Genomic DNA, 19596 nt, shown 5'->3' on the forward strand with positions numbered 1-19596 from the left:
TTTCACGATTTGAAAAAGAAGAAGAACGAAATAAAGGAAACAGAAGAAAAGTACAAAAGTACGGAGAATTTGGAGAATGAACCGCCGAGGAAAAGACGTAGAACTATTGCCAATCCTGCTGACAATCGTGAATTTAAACACGTGAAACTCGAGTTCCGTAAGAAATACAACACCAGGAGTAGATCGAAGAATCGGAGTATAAATCACGAGAATATTTCCGAAAATGAGGAAGATGAGGAAAATTTAGACGAGCCGAAAAGTGGTAAGTCGAAACTGTTAGTTCTCTTCCCCTGGGCAAAACCTGTTCAACGATCGATCGATCTAATGAAAATGGGAGTCTGCGATGTGGACCAAGAGGAGGAAGTGCAGTACGATAATGACGATTCGTATGACGATGATGCATCGAAAAAGAGATATTACAAAATAAACAAAGCTCCGTACGATCCAGATAGCATACCGTCCGTCGATGAAATCACAGATGAAATACTAAACAATGTTGCGGAAAAAAGTACTTCGAAGGAATATTGTAAAATTAACGGGACCAGCTGTCATCAATGTAGGCAAAAAACCATAGACACGAAAACGGTATGTCGCTCGGGAGAGTGCATCGGAGTTAGAGGACAATTTTGCGGGCCTTGCTTAAGAGGAAGATACGGTGAAAATGCCGTTCAAGCGTTAAAGGATCCTGTATGCTTCACTTTTTTATTTACATACGTAGCTTTTACCTAGTTGCTGCAAGTATTTCCGATTAATTCTTCTTTTTTTTTTTTTTTTTTTTTTTTTTTTTTTAAATTGTCCACCTTGCCGCGGTTTGTGCAATTGTAGCATATGCAGAACAAGAAGTGGATTACGCCCTACTGGAATTTTAGCCCCCACTGTGCAAGAAGAAGGATATTCGTCTGTTATGGATTACCTCCGATCTACCGAAATGGATGATACGTAATTCCATTGCTAGAAATATTATAGGACAATGAAATTCAAAGAATTCACTGTTGATGAAAATCTTTTTATTAACAAGTACAATATTTAAAATGATCATACTGTGTATGAGAAGGCCAACGTAATAAATGCATTTTTTTTTTTCTATCAACTCGTTAGCTTCGTTCGTCGAAATGTTCTCCTCTATTATTTTACTGCGATAATACCGTAACGCCTTGGAGATAACATAGGATCGAATAAACGCAATATCGCAAGTTTCGAACACTGATTACTCCTTTGCAAAAATAGTATTCTATCCAACATAATAGCTGCTTCTAGTACAAGACCCACTTGTACTCTCACCATTTGAAATATATAAAATTTTTCCTTTAGATGCGCATAAAATTGGAACGTGTTCGACAACTTTTCCCGTGATGGTATCTGAAGAAACGAATTTTTTCGACAAAAATCTGATAAATGTAAATACTTATATTTAGATTAGTCTTCTCGTTCTACCTTTTCCAATTCTATCCCAATTCTTGAAAATGCCCATTCGGCGTAACTTGGAAAATCGTGTAAAGGTCCTCCGCGACCTACTCTAGCATTGTAAATACCTATTAAAAAAGAAACAATCTGTACTGTATGCAAGTATGTAAAAAAAGCCATATTAGAGGAAAAATTTCTGATATACCCAAAGAGTGTAACACCACTTGTAAAATTGCCCTGTAGAATAACGACGAGGATACAAATTTATTTCTTCTACTTCTTTCTACAGATTGCTGAGCTAACATTCTAGCATTTTTAGAAAAACTGACTTGTTTATTAAACGTTTCGTTTGTCAAATGATAACAACACGGCACGATACACAAAATATTAATATCTTTTGTAGCTAAGAATGCTCTAATAACAGAATGAGTAAGAGAACCACAAGTATGTAACCCGGTTAATAGAACATTTTTATCTATATTCCAATCGCAAAAATTTTCTTTTATCATGCTCACGTAATCGGTACTGTCCTTTATTTCCTCAACTACATAACATACCTAAAACAAAATATCGTTCATCCATAGTTTATGTATTCCAATATTACAACTTTACTGTACAAATTTATTTAGCTCATGCTTCGATATTGTTAGTACCAAACTCTGAGTATGTCTCATTCTCTTCTGGAATTTTTTCTGCTTACAAATTGCTCCATTGCTACATGTTTGCGAAGAATCTATCGCGAGAACAGGAACCTTATGATTTTCTGCTAAAAACGTTGATAGATATGCCTTCCCAGCACCAGCATCTATTACTAAATTATTTCTTGTTGCAGCAATTCTTCCAATAATGTTTCCAAGAGATTCAACTTCGTGTAATTTCTTTGAATTCATAAATTCTCTTTTGATACTTTTACATGTGCATTTGCTCCAGTCACCAACACTTGCTAATGTATTTGCAAAATCCTTAGAGTTTATTTCTATAGAACACGATTGCAGAGATAAAGATTTTACCAGATTTATCAAATTATTTAACGTAGGATGGCTGTCACTTTCTGTCCAATAAACACAATTTAGCTCATTTTCCTCCAGTTCTGTTCTTAAAACTTCTGGCAAACATGTCACCCATAAATTTTCAGTAATAAAATCAACTATATGACAGTTTATTAATTCCTCGTAGGCATGGATAAACTGTATAATTTCATCAAAGTGTTTATCGTACATAATTCTACTATTTATCAACTTTCATATTCATCAAGCATAATATGTTATCCTTGTCTAATTAAAAATCAAGTTTATCCATTTCAGGGTACGATGAACATATTTTTGTTAATGAACAAAATTTGGCATACTTAAATTTGATATCATCTACAGTCTTGAGTATGTCTATTGTTGTGTCGTTGTATCTAGGAAAATTATTTAATTGTTCGATAAGTTCCTTTGCTATACAAACTCCTTTCTCTGAATTACATTTGTTGGTACTCAAGTACTGTTCCAAAATACCACAGTAATATCCCAATTGTGCAGCTAACAAACTAGCTCTATGATGGCCAAGATGAAATCCGTCTACCCACTGTTGTTTCGCAATAATGCCTTCTTCGTAACCTTCTTCGTAACCTACGTGCTTAGCACTTTCTTCCACGAACAATAAATCTTCGAATTTTTTATTTATATCTGTATCTTCTTTATCGGACATAATTAACATATGCTCTGAAAATACATAAGAATAATGAAAACTAAGAGTATTAACAAAACGTTCTTTTTCCTTTCATTCATTTTATGATCAAATCTACCTTCCACATATTGACAAATCAAATTGGATTGTAGCAGTATCGAACAAGCTTTCTTCTATTCTTCTTTTACGTTATATTTTATTGGGAAAACATACGTAAATACTTGATGTGATGAATAATCCAATCCAAACAATGCTATGAAATCGTACACTTGGAAAATACCGAATAGTTCGAGTCACCATGTTTCAAATGTTACTTGAACATGTTTGCCAATCGTTAAAGTCACTATATGCTTCGTTCATGAATAACAGTAAATATTATCAATTAAGGTTATAAATACATATAGAAAACAGAAATATTTTCTCAACATTTTATTCAGACATATTATGGATTTCAGCGGTATAGAACTTTTTCATTGAACAAAGAGAAATTGTCAAATGTATATCGAAATATTCTTTCATAGGAATAACATGATTCTAACCAACTTCAGAGGCGTGTCATGTTTGCAATAAACGCGGCGTTCTTTCCTGTAGCGTATCCAACAATTTTTCAAGTTAATATTTCCTAAAAGATGCTCGCGTTAGGACCAAAAAAAGACGGTGGACCCAACACGAAATTTTTTGAGTCCCAAGAAATTCTTACACAACTCGATGGAGTTAAACAGTGGCTCTTGAAAAACTGCAAAAAGGTACATCGAAAAGCCCGGCGTCAAAATTTACGGCAAACTGCTCCATAATTTATCTTTATATTAACAGCATTCTTCGACACTAATTAATCTCACCTACGTATTTAACAATTCCTCTACTGTTCGAACATTTTATTTCAGGGTTAATGTAAACAGTAGTAAATTATATCATATATAGATTTACAGTTTGGTACATTCCTTTCCTCTGTAAATATTGCTTTAATGTCTTTTACCTATTAACTTCGTATCATTTATTACGCGCGAGTATTTTACTCGGTAAACCATGCAATGTAATCTTTCTGTTCACTGTGCATAAAAGGAAAATAATTGCAAATGCATCGTCGTGCCATTTAAATTTTTTTGGATATACTTTTATCGCATTGTATTTTGCAGTATGTTCAAACGGATCCTCCTACTAATAAGAGCTTAGCTACTTTGATAGTACAATTACTGCAATTTCAGGAAGATAATTTAGGCAAAAATGTTACGAAACCACCAATGACAAGGCTTCCTGTACGTATTTGTTGATTAATTGTAGATAGGCATTATTTTCTAATTTTATTATTAATAATTGTGAAAGCTGACCGAATGGTTTATGAAACTTTTAGATGAAATGTTTCCTAGATTTTAAACCAGGAGGTGGTTTATGTCATATTCTTGCTACTGCTTATCGTTTTAAACAAGAACAAGGATGGCGTAGATTTGATTTTCCTGTTGGAAAGGTGAGCAGATATTATAAAAGTAATTTTGCTCCAATATGTAAACCAATGTTTTTTTCTAGTCAGGATCTCGTATGGATCGCACGGTGGAAATGTTAATGGCAGCTGAACGTGCTTTAGTACAGAATAGATGTATGATTATACCGAGTGTATACGTGAGGCCCGATGTAGACAAATCAACCGCTGGAAAAGTAAAAGAAGCAGTTCGTCGACATCAAGGAACTGTTGCTGAAAACGAAGCGGACGCAACGCACATAATTTACCCACCCGTAGATCCCATGGAAGAAGAATATGCACGGCCATGCATGAGGCGAGAAAGATCCGTTCTTCTTCATTGGTATTATTTCCCAGATAGTTATGACTCTTGGACTACGTTAGACCTTCCTTGGGACTTTCCGGAAGGCACACTTACAAGTGCAAATATGAAGTCGCTGTACAAAGTATCGGCAACGTGGGCATTAGATTTGGATCAATATAACGAATGGATGAACGAAGAAGACTATGAAATGGATGAGAACGGTCAAAAGAAGATACATAAATACAGGCTTTCGGTAGAAGACTTAATGGCTCAACCGTCTCATCCTCCACCTTCTGCGAAAAAACCAAAAAGAAAACGGTCTCCTAGTCCATCGCCGAAACAAGGCAAGCGTAAAAGTGCAAGAGCACCGTCAAGTGTTCAAAGTACTTCTTCTTCGTCGTCCCTTGCGACTCCAAAAAAAACACGCGGTGGTGGAGAGGAGGAAGACGATCTCACTCAGGGAATGGAAGATCCTCCGGCGGAACCTCGAATCGTAGAAGTAGTTGCTACACCTACGAATCCGCCGGTTACAGGACAGGGTAATGTTTCAACAAGTGGGACCGCTTTAACAACAACGGGCAGTAAAAAACAAGACAACGAGCTTCAGCCGCTTAAATCTGGTAATATGGCAGACTTGGATGAACCGATGGAAGGTGACAAAGGAAGTTCTCAAAGCACCCAAGACAGAGAAGAACGAGATACGAGCAAAGAAAGAGGAGAAGGGAATAAAGGAGATGAACCGGAAGACAACGTTACCGAACAAACGCATCATATAGTGGTTCCTAGTTATTCTGCTTGGTTTGATTATAATTCGATTCACACTATCGAAAAGAGGGCTTTATCCGAATTCTTTAATGGTAAAAATAAGTCTAAAACGCCTGAAATTTATCTCGCATATAGAAATTTTATGATCGACACGTACAGATTAAACCCTACGGAATACATCACGTCGACCGCTTGTAGACGTAACTTGGCAGGCGATGTATGCGCGATCATGCGTGTACACGCATTTTTGGAACAATGGGGTCTTATTAATTACCAAGTAGACGCTGAATCTAGACCAACACCTATGGGACCTCCTCCGACATCGCATTTCCATGTACTGTCGGATACACCTTCGGGTTTGGCTCCGGTTAATCCAAACCCTCCGAAGACACCGCAACCCTCAGCAGCGAAAACTTTGCTGGATTTAGAAAAAAAATCGAGCGTAATAGCAGGAACAGAGGAAAAAGCGTCGGCCGGTGCGATGGCAAACTTTGGATTAAAAATCGATCAGTATTCGAGGAAACCAGCGGTATTGAAGAACAAACAAGCTGCCGGTGCTACTCGCGATTGGACAGAACAAGAGACGCTTTTATTATTAGAGGGACTGGAATTACACAAGGATGATTGGAATAAAGTTTGCGAACACGTTGGCTCGAGGACACAAGACGAATGTATCTTGCACTTCTTAAGGCTACCAATAGAAGATCCGTATTTAGAGGAAGGTGGACCAGAAGGTTTAGGACCATTAGCTTATCAACCAGTACCATTTTCGAAAGCTGGTAATCCAGTGATGAGTACCGTAGCATTTTTGGCTTCTGTCGTTGATCCTAGAGTCGCCGCTAGTGCCGCGAAAGCTGCTATGGAAGAATTTGCAGCTATCAAGGACCAAGTACCAGCCGCTTTATTAGATCAACACTTGAGGAATGTACAAGCTAGTGCCAATTCTGATGGTAATTGGTCCCTCTTTTTCTCTCTCTCTCTTTGTTTCTTTTTACAACAAGGAATATCTACACTTCGAGTAATAGCATTTTCATCATATAATTATTTCAATCATTCAGGCAAATTTGATCCAGCTGCTGGATTAGCGCAGTCAGGTATAGCTGGCACAGGACCACCTGAACCTCCAGATGATACAACAGCACCTTCAACGACTGGAAATGTACCAAGCACAGTCGCGACATCTCCACATCCAGCAACACCGGCTTCTATAGAAACGAAGAAAGAGGAACAAGAGAAACCTAAGGAGTCCGATGTTGACCAAAACCAATTGGATATAACCAAAAAAGAAGACGAATTAAAAGAGGCGGAAGAAGATGCAAAATCAGCCGTTGATGCTGAAACTATGGAAGCGAAAGAAAAGAAGGACAAGGTATACATGATATTTTTCAATTGGTGTTTCATCATTTCCTTTCTGAAATATTCTTACATTATCGTTCGTTTTGGTTTTGTTTGTTTCGTTTCTTTTACGTGGAACTAGGTTGTGCGAGATGCTCAACTTCAGTCTGCGGCTGCCCTCGTTGAGACACAAATGAAGAAATTGGAAATTAAATTACGTCATTTCGAAGAATTAGAAACGACAATGGAACGGGAACGTGAAGGTCTTGAGTATCAGCGACAACAACTCATCACTGAAAGGCAACAATTCCATTTGGAACAATTAAAAGCTGCAGAATTCAGAGCTAGACAACAGGCGCATCAGCGGTTGGCTCAAGAACAACAGCAGCAACAACAAAATCAACATCCTGCCTGGCAACCTACTGCCCAACAACAGCAACAACAGCAGCCACCGAGTCCGCAAGCACCAACCCAGCAACCACCATCGCACACGCCTCCGCAACAGGCATAATTTTTTCGTAAGTCACCATTCATTTATATACTATATATAATACACATCACGTATAATAGATTATTGGTTGGAGAAGTGTTAACGTTCCAGGATAATGACGTTTTTTTAACATGTTGAATAATTTTTCTTTTCATTCTTTATTTGTTGTCACTTAATGTAATTAGACACGACACTTTTTACGAATTTTCTTTATCCATCGGTTACGCGTCATTTTGTATCGTACAAATGCCAAATCTGATTGAAATTTATAGAACAGTTGTTGAATCGTCTTATGCATGCGTATATCCGTATGCATGAGATTGGGATTTACTTGGTTGCATGGTGAGAAAAATATTTGTAAAGTGATTCGTTCTAATTGAACCTATAAAGCATGATTGTGGATAAGTTCCAAAACTAAATCAGTCATAAGTCGTGCGCATTCGGCACCTCCACGCGGTGGTGCTCGTGCGATTTGTTTCTCCTTGGTTGTTTCCGACCTCTCGTATAAATCTGGAGCCTCGTCGCTTTCGCACGTACTAATTGGCAAGATATCCAATGCGAGGCCTGCGCCGAATCGACTGCAACGACGCATCTCTTCGTTCAATCTGCACACACGATGAATATACAGTATAGAAATTAGAAATAAACAAGAGAGAATTCGTTGCGCGTTATTCTTTTTACGAAGAAAAAGTACATGTAACGCGTTACTTACAGCTCCCACATGACAGATGGATCTTTTGGTGGCTGTTTTGGATTAAGCGTATGTAACGAAGACATCAGATGGAAATGATAATGCTGAAGAAGTTGAGTCATGTGCGCTCGTCTAATTTCTCCGGTTGCGCAACAATACAACAGATTCGCAAGATCAAGAGCAAGAGAGCCAACTCGAGATAGTTGAAAATCAATTAAATAGACAACCTGTAAAGTCATAGCGTTAAGCGTAAGTTAAGGTTTAATCCGATGAAATTGTAATATTTCTGATTTGTATTCACTGGACTGACATAATCAATCGAAATCCACTCAACATTGACATTCATATTCGTATTACTTTTACTTCGTGAACGAAGTAGAAAACTAAGATAAATATTTTTACACTCTACTTGTGTCTGTTTTTTCTTTTCTTCTTTTAATAAATTTTAATAAAAGAAACAAAAATGTTGTATCCGTGTATAGGAATAGAATTTATAAAGTTCCCGACTTCTTCGATAATGAAAAGATATAATTTATTTACACAATAAAGTATGTATGATGCTTGAGAATCAAGTAAAACTACGTCGGTAGTTGAATTTCACTAATTTTTAGTTTTGTGAAATATCCATTTTTACCAAGTACAAGTATTTTTGCTTTATCACTACTAAAATAGTACTTCCATACGGTACATGGTAAGAAGAAATAAGAATTCGTAATGTACTAAGTATCTTATAAATTAATGTAATAAAATTATACTGAAAAAAGTTATTTCTTAATTCGATATTTTTCTCGATTCCTATATAATATGTAATATTAATAATTAAACGACATATGAAAATAAATATTATCACGCGTGTAATACAAATATAACATACATACACTCACGCACACACAAAATACTTACTTCTTCGTTTGGCCTAGTCAAGTTATCTTTGAACAAAATATTATTAGTCCAACAATCGCCGTGACAAAAAACGGTGAGAGGTCCTTGCGTGGATGCTAATTCAGTCATGGTACGAAAAAATATATCGTCATTGAGAAAAGCTTGCAATTTTTCCATTATTTCATGTCTCTTATGTTCCATATGTGCAGGAAGACCATCGGAAACCATTCTGATGGCATTGTTCGCAGCGACGTGATAATATTGACGGTACCAATCCTCATTTTCTGTTCGAAAAAGAGCCTCTTGTATACCTTGACCGCCGTTTGGATCTGTCAGTCTTGCAAATTCCTCCGGCCTTACGTACGCATATGTATATATATATATATATATTAATATGCACACATGCACATAGACATAGTAATTGGTAATATAACGTAAGTAGAGTAAGGGGAGGGAAGAAAAAAAGAATAAAGAGAGAGGGGGAGGGAAGAAATAAAGAGAGAGAGAGATTATTCGACTTGCCTTGTTTCCCTAAGAGTTAGGCTGAGCGCGTGAAAACCCGCTAAAGCTTTCAACACTCGTTTTAAGTGATCAAGTTGTAGTCCTTTTCTTCTGTCTGCCATTTTAAAACCTCTTTCTTGCAAATCCTCCATAGCGATAAGATCAATCCGCGCCGCGTATATTTTTGCGACTCCGCTAAAAACTTTTCTACCATTTGTTTGTAATTTATCCAAAGCGGGCCACACATGCGTGTAGAATGCTACTTCGTTTTGAAAGAGTAGCTCGCTTTTAAAAGCTTCACGGCGTTCCCTTGATTGTGGCAAAACTTTGTAAATGATCGCACGTTCGTAATTGATCCATTCATCGTTTGTTACTTGTTTTCGGCCTTTTGCTTGAACACGGTACAACATAGATGTATAATTGTCACCTCTTCCAGAACCGGGTTCTTCTTCTAAACTTGTAATCTCCACGTTAGGTTCATCTTTCGTTATCAATTCACGCACAAATTCCAATGTAAGGCACACATGTCCTTCCTGGTCCATCACCCTAGTGTCGTAGTAACGATAAAAGTTACTACTTTGTATAAATACAATGGAAAAATATCGAAACAAGAAGCTCGTATACTATAAGATTTTTGTATCGATAGGTATCGTAACACTTGCGCCTTTGTAGTGAACGGTTGAGTTACGATGTTAAGCTATGCGATGCAGGAAATAAGTATTTGAGTGACGAGAGAATAGTACCTCCCACTGTCGCACAACTTAATTTATTAATCGTAAGTACCCTAGCTAGGGGGGCAAGGACATTAATACATACCAATCACGCATGTAATTTCTATTCTTTGAATGACAAACTGATTGAAATTCTTGTACATATAAAGTCGATTTATATAATAAAGAAGCAAGTAACACTTTCATTAATCTTAAATAGATCGATATAACATTCTAGTTTACAGTTTACAATTGTTGAAGGAATAAGAATGAAAAAGAATTTGCAATTACAAATGTAATGTTACATATGTTTTACCACATCCTAATTAATTTCTTTAGATGTAGTATCCGACACATTCAATGCATCCACTCCCACTAAATTAATCAATCTATCGCGATCATTATCCGTAAGTTCTGGTAAAGTTTGCAATCTTGTACACATTTTAACGGTATGTGGAAATCCCACAATTACAGAATATTCCAAAAGAAGCTGTAAAAAAACATATCCCACATGTAGACTTTTCATTTGAGAAAAGAAACAAGTGAAGGAGATAAGAAGTAAAAATGTACATACGAGAGCCGCTTCGATACATTCCGCCAAAATACATCTATCAAATAATTCCAATACTTGCTTCTCCCTCATTGTTGGAACAAACAAATGCAATTCTTTAACGGTGTATTGCAAAACTTCTATGGTTTCTTCTGAATAGCCACCCTGTAACAGCATTTTCGCTATACAGCCTGTCACATTAGTTTCAATTGGAGGAGTCCAATTTCTTGTCGAATTGGAAAGTAATTTCTCGTCGATTTCTTCCTACAAGTACAAAGTTTTTTATGTTTGTATTATTATACTTTTTGTTCGATATATTTGAACGTAATAATTGCATGAACATTCAACCTTAATATCCTTCCACCAACTCAAGGCTGCATTCGTAAAAGCTGTCCTTAAAGGTGAAACAGCTGGTAAAATGTCAATATTCATTAAACGCATTGCAGCAACTTTTAATGACATTTCCTTAGGATGAAAAGCATATAGATCTGACCATATTCTTAGTATATATTTCACTACAACTTCTGGTACATGAAGCTCTAAATTATTTAGAATTGTTGTAAACAGCCGTATGTTCGGCACATGGTTACTCGGAACAAATTTTGTGTACCAATAGAAAAATTGATCAACTGTGCTTGTCGCTAATAGCAATAAGATATACGTAGAGTAATAAGTAGTTTGCTATGTAGAAAAGAAGTAATTAAATGCAGAAGCAATAAGCTGAATCGTTTTGTATAAAACTTATAAACAAAACGTACCACTGTTTCGGTTGCAAGAAATTTATCGTTGTTACCAGTATGTAAGAGTTTATGTACCTGGTCGCCCGCACTTCTATCATTGTAAAAATAAGCTAAACTCATAGCTTGAGGAAAAAATTTAATATCTGCGCTATCTTGAATCGTAAAATGTTCATCTTTTATTGTATCTAGAATATATAAAAAATCTTGATGCGTACTTTTACCTATAAAGAAATATACTTTTGTAAACGAACAGTTTAAATAAACATAATATGAATAAAGTATAATTACCTTCTCCGTGAAACGGAAGTATAATGTAATAATAAGTCGCCAATGAAAATTGTATGTTTAATCTTTTGTATTCTACCAATATTTTTTTTACATATTTACTACAATTTTCTAGTGGTGGTTGAACAAACACTCTAAGAGCGGCATTCAGTGTCTTAACATTTGGTTTTACTCCCTTCTTATTCATTACCCTGAGAATATCATATACATGTTGGATTTTAGATGCATTTTTCTTTCCCATAATAGCTGGAATCGCGAGTAATGCACTATTGTAAGAAGTAACATTCAATGGAACATCTGCTTCGCTGCATTTATTGAATATCTGCCATGCATTCTCTGGCTAAAAGTATGAATTGGAAATGCATTATATGATTAATGTATTGTATGTACTATTTTATAAAGAAGTTAAATGCAATATACTTTTGAACATTTTACTAAACCACATATCATGGCATTATAAGCTGCTGCTGCTGTTAGAGAATCTTGCTTTAGCAAAAACTCATACAGTTCATCAATCTCTGCACTATACCTAAAATATAGAAATATTAGAAAACGTAAAGCACAACTGAAATATTCCCCATTGCATTGATCTTTTTATCACTTACTTCCACGTAGCCACAGTTGCAATTTTATGATAAAATCGTTCAAAATAAAAATTCGTCTGCATACCACTGGTCTGATCGTTATGAAAACACAATAGTTCTAAAAGTGATTGCTTTGCTTCATTACTAACTTTGTTTTTTAACACTTTGTATATATGAACAGCTTCAGATATTCTACATTGTGATATGACTTGCAAAAGTAGCTCCTCAGATACTTGGCTTTCATCAGTGTATGTTGGAAATGATTTAAATGCCTTAAACAGACATTACAGATTTACTGATATCACATTTTAAAGTTCAACATTTAATATGCACATTGCAACTGCAATAGAGTGAATTTACCTGAATCTCTGGTTCTGAGAGATGTTTTGGAAATAAATCTCCGTGTTCTTCATGAATCCACATCGCAGCTTTTATGCCTGCTTCATATGATAATGTATATTTACGAAAATCCTGTTTCTTGGTTGGAAGTAAAAAAGGATCATCATGATACACATAATCAATTTTTATTGGATCACTTGGTACTGTTCTATTAAGAGCCTTTTAAAAAAATAATAAGCAGTTTAAGTAAATGAATGAATAAAAAGATCTTTTGAAATAATAAATTAATATATCCACATTTAAGATATCTGTTGGTCCACGTTCTACCCTAGCTGGTATTTGGATCTTAGAATTCGACACTGACGACAATGAAGATTGTAAACGTTTCAATTGGCACCATGAATTCCTACAAAACAAATAGTTCTTTTGATAACTACAGTTTGTGATATACTTGTAAGTGATCGGATATTAAAAGAAAAGAAGGGAAACATTATGATTAACTTTGTTGAAAAAATAATACCTTTCGAATATTTTAGCAAATTAAGTAATCGAAATTATCGTATTATACACTACTAACCTCTGTGAAATAGATTTCAAGTGATTCATCATAGATCTTTCTTAACTGTCGTTTATAAAATAAAATCTTATTATTTTGAGTAATATTTAAAATGTCGCTAAAAAATCCACAGCGGTTTACACGAATACATAATCTGCGATTCTACATATGTATGTACACTGTTTTCTTGCGTGAAAACAAATTGTTAGAGAAAAAGCATACGTAATGAATCACGTACAGTCAGCCTAAACGCTTTTGTCGTTTCTACTTGAACATCTGTTCGGTTGCCTATGTACAGGCTTTACTTTTTTCCTGTGCACAAAGTATCACAAAAAGTATAAAGAAAGATTATAAATAAGAGCGACATAAAAAGATTTTCACAACTCCGTAAACTTCTTTCTGCACTGTGAACAACGATAACAATAAATTATGCATTGCAGAATAAAATTATACAGTTTTGATGTTTCGTTATACATACTTGGATTTTATTGTTTATGTTATACAGTATTACGGAATAGAAGTAATAGAAATTAAAAGAAAATAGAAAGTGAACATAACGAATGAGCTACAGAAAAGTATGGAAATAGGACAATAGTAACAGGACTTATTAGAGAGTGTAGTGATTCTTGTTACTTTCTTGAGAAAGAAATTTCAAAATTAACTGTGCGTGTCTGTTCTGAAGCGTTAAAACTTTTAATTTGAAATTTTCCTCGATCAAATTAGTCAGGTAGTTGTTTGTCAAAAATGCGCCAAACATTGATATCGAACTTTACAAATGTAAAACATTTCACAAAGAATATGACTTTCGCGAAGAAAATTTTACAAACTTTGATAAAAACGATAGATGCATATACATTTATGTATAGATATTTAAGTAGATAATAAAGATATACATACTAACATACATATATTATAATTGGATAAATTTCTTATAATAGATAGTAATGTAAATTATGTATACATAAAATTAAGACTTTGAATTATAACGAAAAGAAAGTGTAATTGGTAGTAAATAAATGTAAAGATTGAGTTCATAATGTTTGATATGGTGGTAAGAAAAGAAAACATGTTCAAGCCCTCTGTGTAAAATGTTTCGGCGCATCGGTCGTCTCTGGTTTTAAAATCGAAAAGTTCTTTTCCATTCGGCTGAAATACAATACACATAAAGTAGATGAATATGGCAGCTGCACAGAGTTGTATCTACAAGATAGAGATTCGTTTCTTTCAGCGCATTTATTGTTTAGCATATGAATGATATACGCATGTATACATATACAGTTATATATATATATACACGCTCGCCTGTTTGTGTGTGTGTGTGTGCGTGTATGCGTGCGCGTATGAAGTGTACCCTTTGGCATATTACAAAGAATTGAATAAAGTTTATAAGGAAGCCAGAACCAGTCCGCGGAGAGAAGCAGTTCCCTCTGCCGTGAGAATATGCGTGCGCGTAAACGAGCCAACATGTGGTTGCATGTACGTGCACGTACGTACACTATATAGCGGTTACATAGGGAAGAAGCCAGGTGTTTTATTTCAAACCGTGGGACTCTTAAAAGGGGATGCTTGCACCACGTCTTCTACTTGAAGAATATGAAAAAATTCCTGTTCCACCGACCAGCGAGAAGAACGCTACCGTGCCGCGTCCCGCCGATTCGACCACTTTTATTGTGTTTTCTTATTCGATCGAACGTAACTTAACCCCCCTCGTCTCCTCATTTTTCTATTCTTTCCTTTTCAATCAATTTTCCCTTTTTCCTTGCCCTTTACCGTGACAGAAACGAATCAAATAGCATTTCACCGTGAACCTTCCAGCAACAATGCGCGTTTTATGGTCATATTGCGCTGTTGAAGGCCGAACAAAGAAACGTCGAGATGCTCTCTATCGTTAATGTCGATCACTCTCTTCTGTTCCGCTGTTATCGACATCGAAACAGTAACTTTAAAAAACTTTTCGCAAAACTAACAAAAGAAAGAAGAATGGGACTTTGTTTTTTTTTTTTTCAGTTACGAGTACAACGCGGATGATTGAAAAATTAGTTCCTAAAGGAAATGTTTGAATAGGTTTGGCAATTTTTAAATTGCCCAATGATAATCAATGAATGGTAATATGAAATTAATCAAGCGAAATATCTAACATGAACTGTTTGTACAATAGAAATACACGTTGCTTAAAAAAAATAAAAAGAAAGATTTGTTCTATAGAAATTTTACGAATAACAAAAAATGTTTGACACTTGTCATCAAGCACACAAAGTGATTTGGATGGTTTTATTTAATACGGAAAAAGGTTAACTAACATTTGTTTCTTCTAAAATGCAGCACTTTATTATTCCACATTGTTTTTAAATAAAAAATATATATATTTCAAGTATAAAGAATATAAAGTTTCACACGTAAATATCCCTTAGACTTAATACTCTTAATATACATAACCTTTCTGTTTCCTTTTTTTTTTTCGTTTATTTCGAAACGAAACGAATACGAATATATACCAATGAATAAATAATATATGTAATACCGTATGAACAAAAAGTGCATGGTGTTATATATAAGTAAAAAGTTTTCGACAAATGAAGGGTATTTTTGATGAAATTTGAAAATGTAACAGATGATAGGTCGAATAGATCCAGCAGGCCGGGACGAGTGCAATTTGATCTAACCTTGCAACAAATAATGCCCACATCCCAACCTGCCGGCATCCTCGACGAATTCGGCTAAAATAATTGGACAGCGTCCTCTTCTAGTTCTTTGTTTGTTTTCCAATGATGCTCAATCCTCGTACTACGTCTGTTGCCACTCGCCTTTTTTCTTCTAACATGAAATTATAATGCATTCCGATAGGCCGGGACAAGTGCAATATTGAAGGATTATATCACCACGAAACATTGTCACAAATCTCGGCCTATCTTCGATGCAGCAAGTCAATGGGTCTTCTTGTACGGACTTAAATCATATTCGTTAAAACAATCGCTCGGACAATGGAATTTTGAAAAACACGAAAGGATGTTATTCGTTGTTTACTTGCAAAATGCACGAATTGTCTTGATTTTCCGAGTTTACAAGAATTCCATCAGACGAAAATATGCGTCGTTTCTCGTTCGCGTGAAGAACACGTGCATCCTCTTTCCTATCCCGTGAATGGGTGGGTAATTTTTGCACAAAGTCTCTTCGAAACGGTCTTTAGATCATTCATTTTCCAAATCAAAGAGAATTTTATTCGTTTAAGCTAATAATAGTGATTAATTATAATTCAAGGTAAATGAATGCGCACAATAAACAAAGCTTTTCTCGATCATATAGAACATTCTAAGCTATTATATCATTAAACATATCGTAATTATATATATAATTAAATATACATATGTATGTACATCAAACTATGATGAGTCGTGTGCTAATATCATTTCATACACGAGGGGACAAATCCACTATTATTCGTACACGAATTGTGCCGGTGCGACTGAAGTAACGTACTGCGTAATTGTAACATTAAGCAATATTCGAAGAAAGCGACACTTTATGATTCTTAAGAAATATTTAATCGAACTCTGTACAATTTTCCCGATTAACTTTCACGCACATAGCTACGACGCACATTCAATCAAACAGTTTTCGGCAGTTACAATTTTCAACGGACGGTTTCTCCGGTTTACGATCACGTTTTCAAACACGATATCAAAAGTAGAAACGAACGCGATTCCTTGGTCTTGCAGAAACAGATTGTAGCATTCGTAAGTACACGTTTTAACGAAAGCACGTTTACCGGTATACACCCTAACCCCCAAATCAAAGCGAATGACGTCTTTCGCCCGTTGCCAATATCGCGCCACGGTTCTCTTCTCTCTGTCCCTCTCCGTCTTCCTTACCCCTCGCAGCGTCACGCCCGTCCCGTCCCGGCCCGTCCCATCCCATCCTGTGTATGTTTCACCTATTTAGTTGGAAAGTGCAATGTAAACACCGTAAAATCGCAGGAAACCAAGCGATCCGAATCTCTCTAATTCACTGCACAACACTATCGACAAGATATTCTGTGTGTATATACGTATGTATGCATGTGTGTGTCACGATACGTTTTACGACGCGACGGCAACAACGATCACGATCACGACCACGACCACGACGACAACGGTGATATCAACGACTATAGCGACTGTAACGTGACGAACTTTGAAAACTATCGTCGTTTCGTCCGTCGTTGGGCTTCTCGAGAAGAAGATGATATCCGACAAGAGTACCACCGACGAGAAGCGTGAAAGACGCGATAACATTCCGCTCAGAGAGTCCTCGACAAACTGCTGCCCGTGACCAGGTGTCTCCTCTCTTTATTCCTTTTGGGTCCCAAGTACATGAAAGCCTCCAGCTATATAGGTGCCCCTTAGGGCCGATGGTGGGGGCTTATTCTTATTTAACAGCAACGAAGCAGGAACACCAGCAACAACCAACTTCGAAGCCTCCCTCCTTTTCTTTTTCGTCCCTTTCGCGATCTCTTTTTATTCTCTGTCTTTCTTCATCAACCTCTACCTTCGATTCTTTCAACTTCCTCCCCTTTTCTCCTCTCTTGTTCTCTGTCTCTTTTTCTTTCTCCCTTTCTCTTCCCTTCCGTCTCCCCTTCTCTTTTTCTTCCTACCCATCTGCTTCTGCTTTTCATTCGAGTACTTGTCCTTTCTTTCTCCACCCTTGTGTTCTTTCTTCGTTCTTCTTGCACCCGCTCTGCGGTGTGCAGATCTACCGGTAAAGCCCGCCAAAATTGTATCAGCTGTCCTGAATTTTGCTCCGCCTGTCAAGGCGTATGACGTATACCGTTCTTCTTGTTCTTCTGCGTCTCTTTGTCAGGTAGATATATCCCATGGGAGAGAAAAAAGGGTCAGTCGAATCTTACAATAGTGAGGCTATTACAATTTGTGCAGTGGTACATTTTAAACTCGTTTTAGTAATATCATTTCATAGTTATGTCGTTTGGCACATGCTAAAAATCTATTATAACTTACATACATATACTTGGTTAGGTGAATCGCGCGCCAGCGTCTTGCTGCATATTCGTTTTGAAAACGAAAACTCATTACAGTTTGAAGCGCGGAACGTTACGACGAATTTGCCAACATTGACAACGGGTGCGTACGATTCGATACTTTTTCTATGTGTATATGTATTCGATAATTTCCTTAACGTTAGTACCACGAACTTGAATTTACCCTCTTAGTTAAATACATACATATGTACATAGGTATATAAATCGTGATTCTCGTAAAGATAACGACGATCTAGGGACAAAGGTCAACCGTCGAATTTGTTCATTTCTCGACAAGTTGGTGAGATCGTTCGATAGATACATAGATATGTACTTGGTTTTTCTTCATCCATCGAGACATTTGTCATTTGTGATTGTATGCAGATTCGCTGTGCAAAAGCTGTGATTTTGTATGAACTGTAATATGATTGGATGGATACACAACTGTTTACTACGAGCAAACGAGTAATTCCTGTTATTTTTCGAACAAGATGTTACAAAACTGACTGTTATTCTTTGGCTGACGTTAACACGCGTGTTGATACGTTAAGGGAGAAAGAAAATTGAAAAGAGAGAATGATTGAGAACCACTTGTAGGAGGACAGCTGCTGCTACGAGCGCATCTGCTGTCGGTTGCGCGGGCACGCGCGCTTACATATCCTTATTCCTACGTCGGTACTATACACTCTATATAGATGTACACGAGTCGAACGCATACGGTACTCCTCTGTTCTCCTTATTTCTACCGTGTTGTTCCATCCTTTTTTTGTTAGTCCTTTCCTTTTTCCCTTCTTTATTTTTGTCCGAACATTCGCCCCTCTCTTCGTCGTCGCTCCTCACTCCCCATCCCCTACTTAGCGCCGTCCTTCCTTCATTTCAGTTGGTTTCTTTTTTCTCACCCCTAGAACTGCGACATCGCAGCATTCGAATCCCGTTTTCAATGTACATATACACATATGTATGTGTATATATCCTTCTAGTAAACGTGTCTTCTCGTTGTATTGGGGGTTGACGGACCGTCATCCTCCCTTTAATACCGTTCAGACCGAGGATTTACAATTCGTGAGAGAAGGAGAAAATGAGAGAGAGACGGAGAGAGGGTCTACTCGTGTTTATAGCGTATACGATGGTTGCCTGATTTCGAAAACCTTGTACACCTAGTTTATAATACCTATACAGGGCTTACGCGAGCAGCAGGGTTTTCTACGGTGAGTAGCTGCGTACGATGCAGCTTGCCACAGCCGGTATGTAGGTATACCACCGCCGTGGTACCCGAAAATTTTCTTTGTTCTCATTGTTCACAGAATTTCCACCGTACGTTT

At 36.5% G+C, this 19596-nt stretch overlaps 6 protein-coding genes across 6 annotated transcripts in view; 2 read left to right on the plus strand and 4 right to left on the minus strand.

The window, feature by feature from the left end:
* The window catches only part of LOC108577967 (cell division cycle-associated protein 7-like), a 1619-nt gene extending 564 nt beyond the window's left edge, over positions 1–1055 (plus strand). The window contains exons 2-3 of the mRNA XM_017941207.1: positions 1–688; positions 792–1055. The exon at positions 1–688 is cut by the window's left edge and continues 6 nt beyond it. Coding sequence (XP_017796696.1) covers positions 1–688; positions 792–943 — 840 coding nt within the window. The 3' untranslated portion in view covers positions 944–1055. The remainder of the gene's footprint in view (positions 689–791) is intronic.
* Position 1056: 1 nt separating this feature from the next.
* Positions 1057–2673, minus strand: LOC108577966 (methyltransferase-like protein 25). Its single transcript, XM_017941206.1, has 4 exons — positions 2058–2673; positions 1610–1961; positions 1435–1532; positions 1057–1359 (listed from the first exon to the last, which is right to left on the minus strand). The coding sequence occupies exons 1-4, from the start codon at positions 2622–2624 to the stop codon at positions 1126–1128; spliced, it is 1251 nt and encodes a 416-aa protein (XP_017796695.1). The 5' UTR covers positions 2625–2673; the 3' UTR covers positions 1057–1125.
* A 9-nt stretch (positions 2674–2682) lies between these two features.
* Positions 2683–3264, minus strand: LOC108577968. The gene is made up of 2 exons (XM_017941208.1): positions 3194–3264; positions 2683–3110 (listed from the first exon to the last, which is right to left on the minus strand). The coding sequence occupies exon 2, from the start codon at positions 3103–3105 to the stop codon at positions 2683–2685; it is 423 nt and encodes a 140-aa protein (XP_017796697.1). The 5' UTR covers positions 3106–3110; positions 3194–3264.
* A 440-nt stretch (positions 3265–3704) lies between these two features.
* On the plus strand, positions 3705–8218 carry LOC108577963 (SWI/SNF complex subunit SMARCC2). Its single transcript, XM_017941202.1, has 7 exons — positions 3705–3821; positions 4212–4331; positions 4427–4540; positions 4600–6550; positions 6659–6969; positions 7078–7453; positions 8140–8218. Exons 1-6 carry the CDS (start codon positions 3705–3707, stop codon positions 7444–7446), a joined length of 2982 nt encoding a protein of 993 aa, XP_017796691.1. The 3' UTR covers positions 7447–7453; positions 8140–8218.
* On the minus strand, positions 7598–10075 carry LOC108577965. The gene is made up of 4 exons (XM_017941205.1): positions 9521–10075; positions 9020–9353; positions 8138–8343; positions 7598–8030 (listed from the first exon to the last, which is right to left on the minus strand). The coding sequence occupies exons 1-4, from the start codon at positions 10039–10041 to the stop codon at positions 7808–7810; spliced, it is 1284 nt and encodes a 427-aa protein (XP_017796694.1). The 5' UTR covers positions 10042–10075; the 3' UTR covers positions 7598–7807.
* A 456-nt stretch (positions 10076–10531) lies between these two features.
* On the minus strand, positions 10532–13384 carry LOC108577870 (protein PTCD3 homolog, mitochondrial). Its single transcript, XM_017941087.1, has 10 exons — positions 13285–13384; positions 13005–13113; positions 12729–12926; positions 12390–12640; positions 12205–12313; positions 11788–12124; positions 11518–11720; positions 11108–11440; positions 10784–11023; positions 10532–10699 (listed from the first exon to the last, which is right to left on the minus strand). Exons 1-10 carry the CDS (start codon positions 13314–13316, stop codon positions 10532–10534), a joined length of 1980 nt encoding a protein of 659 aa, XP_017796576.1. The 5' UTR covers positions 13317–13384.
* Positions 13385–19596: the final 6212 nt, after the last annotated feature.

Source organism: Habropoda laboriosa, unplaced genomic scaffold, assembly GCF_001263275.1.
Source record: "Habropoda laboriosa isolate 0110345459 unplaced genomic scaffold, ASM126327v1 scaffold801, whole genome shotgun sequence".
Classification (NCBI taxonomy): Eukaryota; Metazoa; Arthropoda; class Insecta; order Hymenoptera; family Apidae; genus Habropoda; species Habropoda laboriosa.

Excerpts from the sequence above, each read along its gene's own strand:
- LOC108577965 (XM_017941205.1), bottom strand. The coding sequence starts at position 10,041 with ATGGACCAGGAAGGACATGTGTGCCTTACATTGGAATTTGTGCGTGAA. Across the intron at positions 8,344-9,019 it reads TGACTAGGCCAAACGAAGAA|GTTGTCTATTTAATTGATTT; the intron begins GTAAGTATTTTG and ends ATGACTTTACAG. Across the intron at positions 8,031-8,137 it reads CCATCTGTCATGTGGGAGCT|ATTGAACGAAGAGATGCGTC; the intron begins GTAAGTAACGCG and ends TCGTGTGTGCAG.
- LOC108577963 (XM_017941202.1), top strand. The coding sequence starts at position 3,705 with ATGCTCGCGTTAGGACCAAAAAAAGACGGTGGACCCAACACGAAATTT. Across the intron at positions 4,332-4,426 it reads CACCAATGACAAGGCTTCCT|ATGAAATGTTTCCTAGATTT; the intron begins GTACGTATTTGT and ends TGAAACTTTTAG. Across the intron at positions 6,970-7,077 it reads CGAAAGAAAAGAAGGACAAG|GTTGTGCGAGATGCTCAACT; the intron begins GTATACATGATA and ends ACGTGGAACTAG.
- LOC108577870 (XM_017941087.1), bottom strand. The coding sequence starts at position 13,316 with ATGATGAATCACTTGAAATCTATTTCACAGAG. Across the intron at positions 13,114-13,284 it reads TTGAAATCTATTTCACAGAG|GAATTCATGGTGCCAATTGA; the intron begins GTTAGTAGTGTA and ends TTTGTTTTGTAG. Across the intron at positions 12,927-13,004 it reads GACCAACAGATATCTTAAAT|GCTCTTAATAGAACAGTACC; the intron begins GTGGATATATTA and ends TTTTTTTAAAAG.
- LOC108577968 (XM_017941208.1), bottom strand. The coding sequence starts at position 3,105 with ATGTTAATTATGTCCGATAAAGAAGATACAGATATAAATAAAAAATTC.
- LOC108577966 (XM_017941206.1), bottom strand. The coding sequence starts at position 2,624 with ATGTACGATAAACACTTTGATGAAATTATACAGTTTATCCATGCCTAC. Across the intron at positions 1,962-2,057 it reads TGAGACATACTCAGAGTTTG|GTATGTTATGTAGTTGAGGA; the intron begins GTACTAACAATA and ends ATTTTGTTTTAG. Across the intron at positions 1,533-1,609 it reads AGTGGTGTTACACTCTTTGG|GTATTTACAATGCTAGAGTA; the intron begins GTATATCAGAAA and ends CTTTTTTAATAG.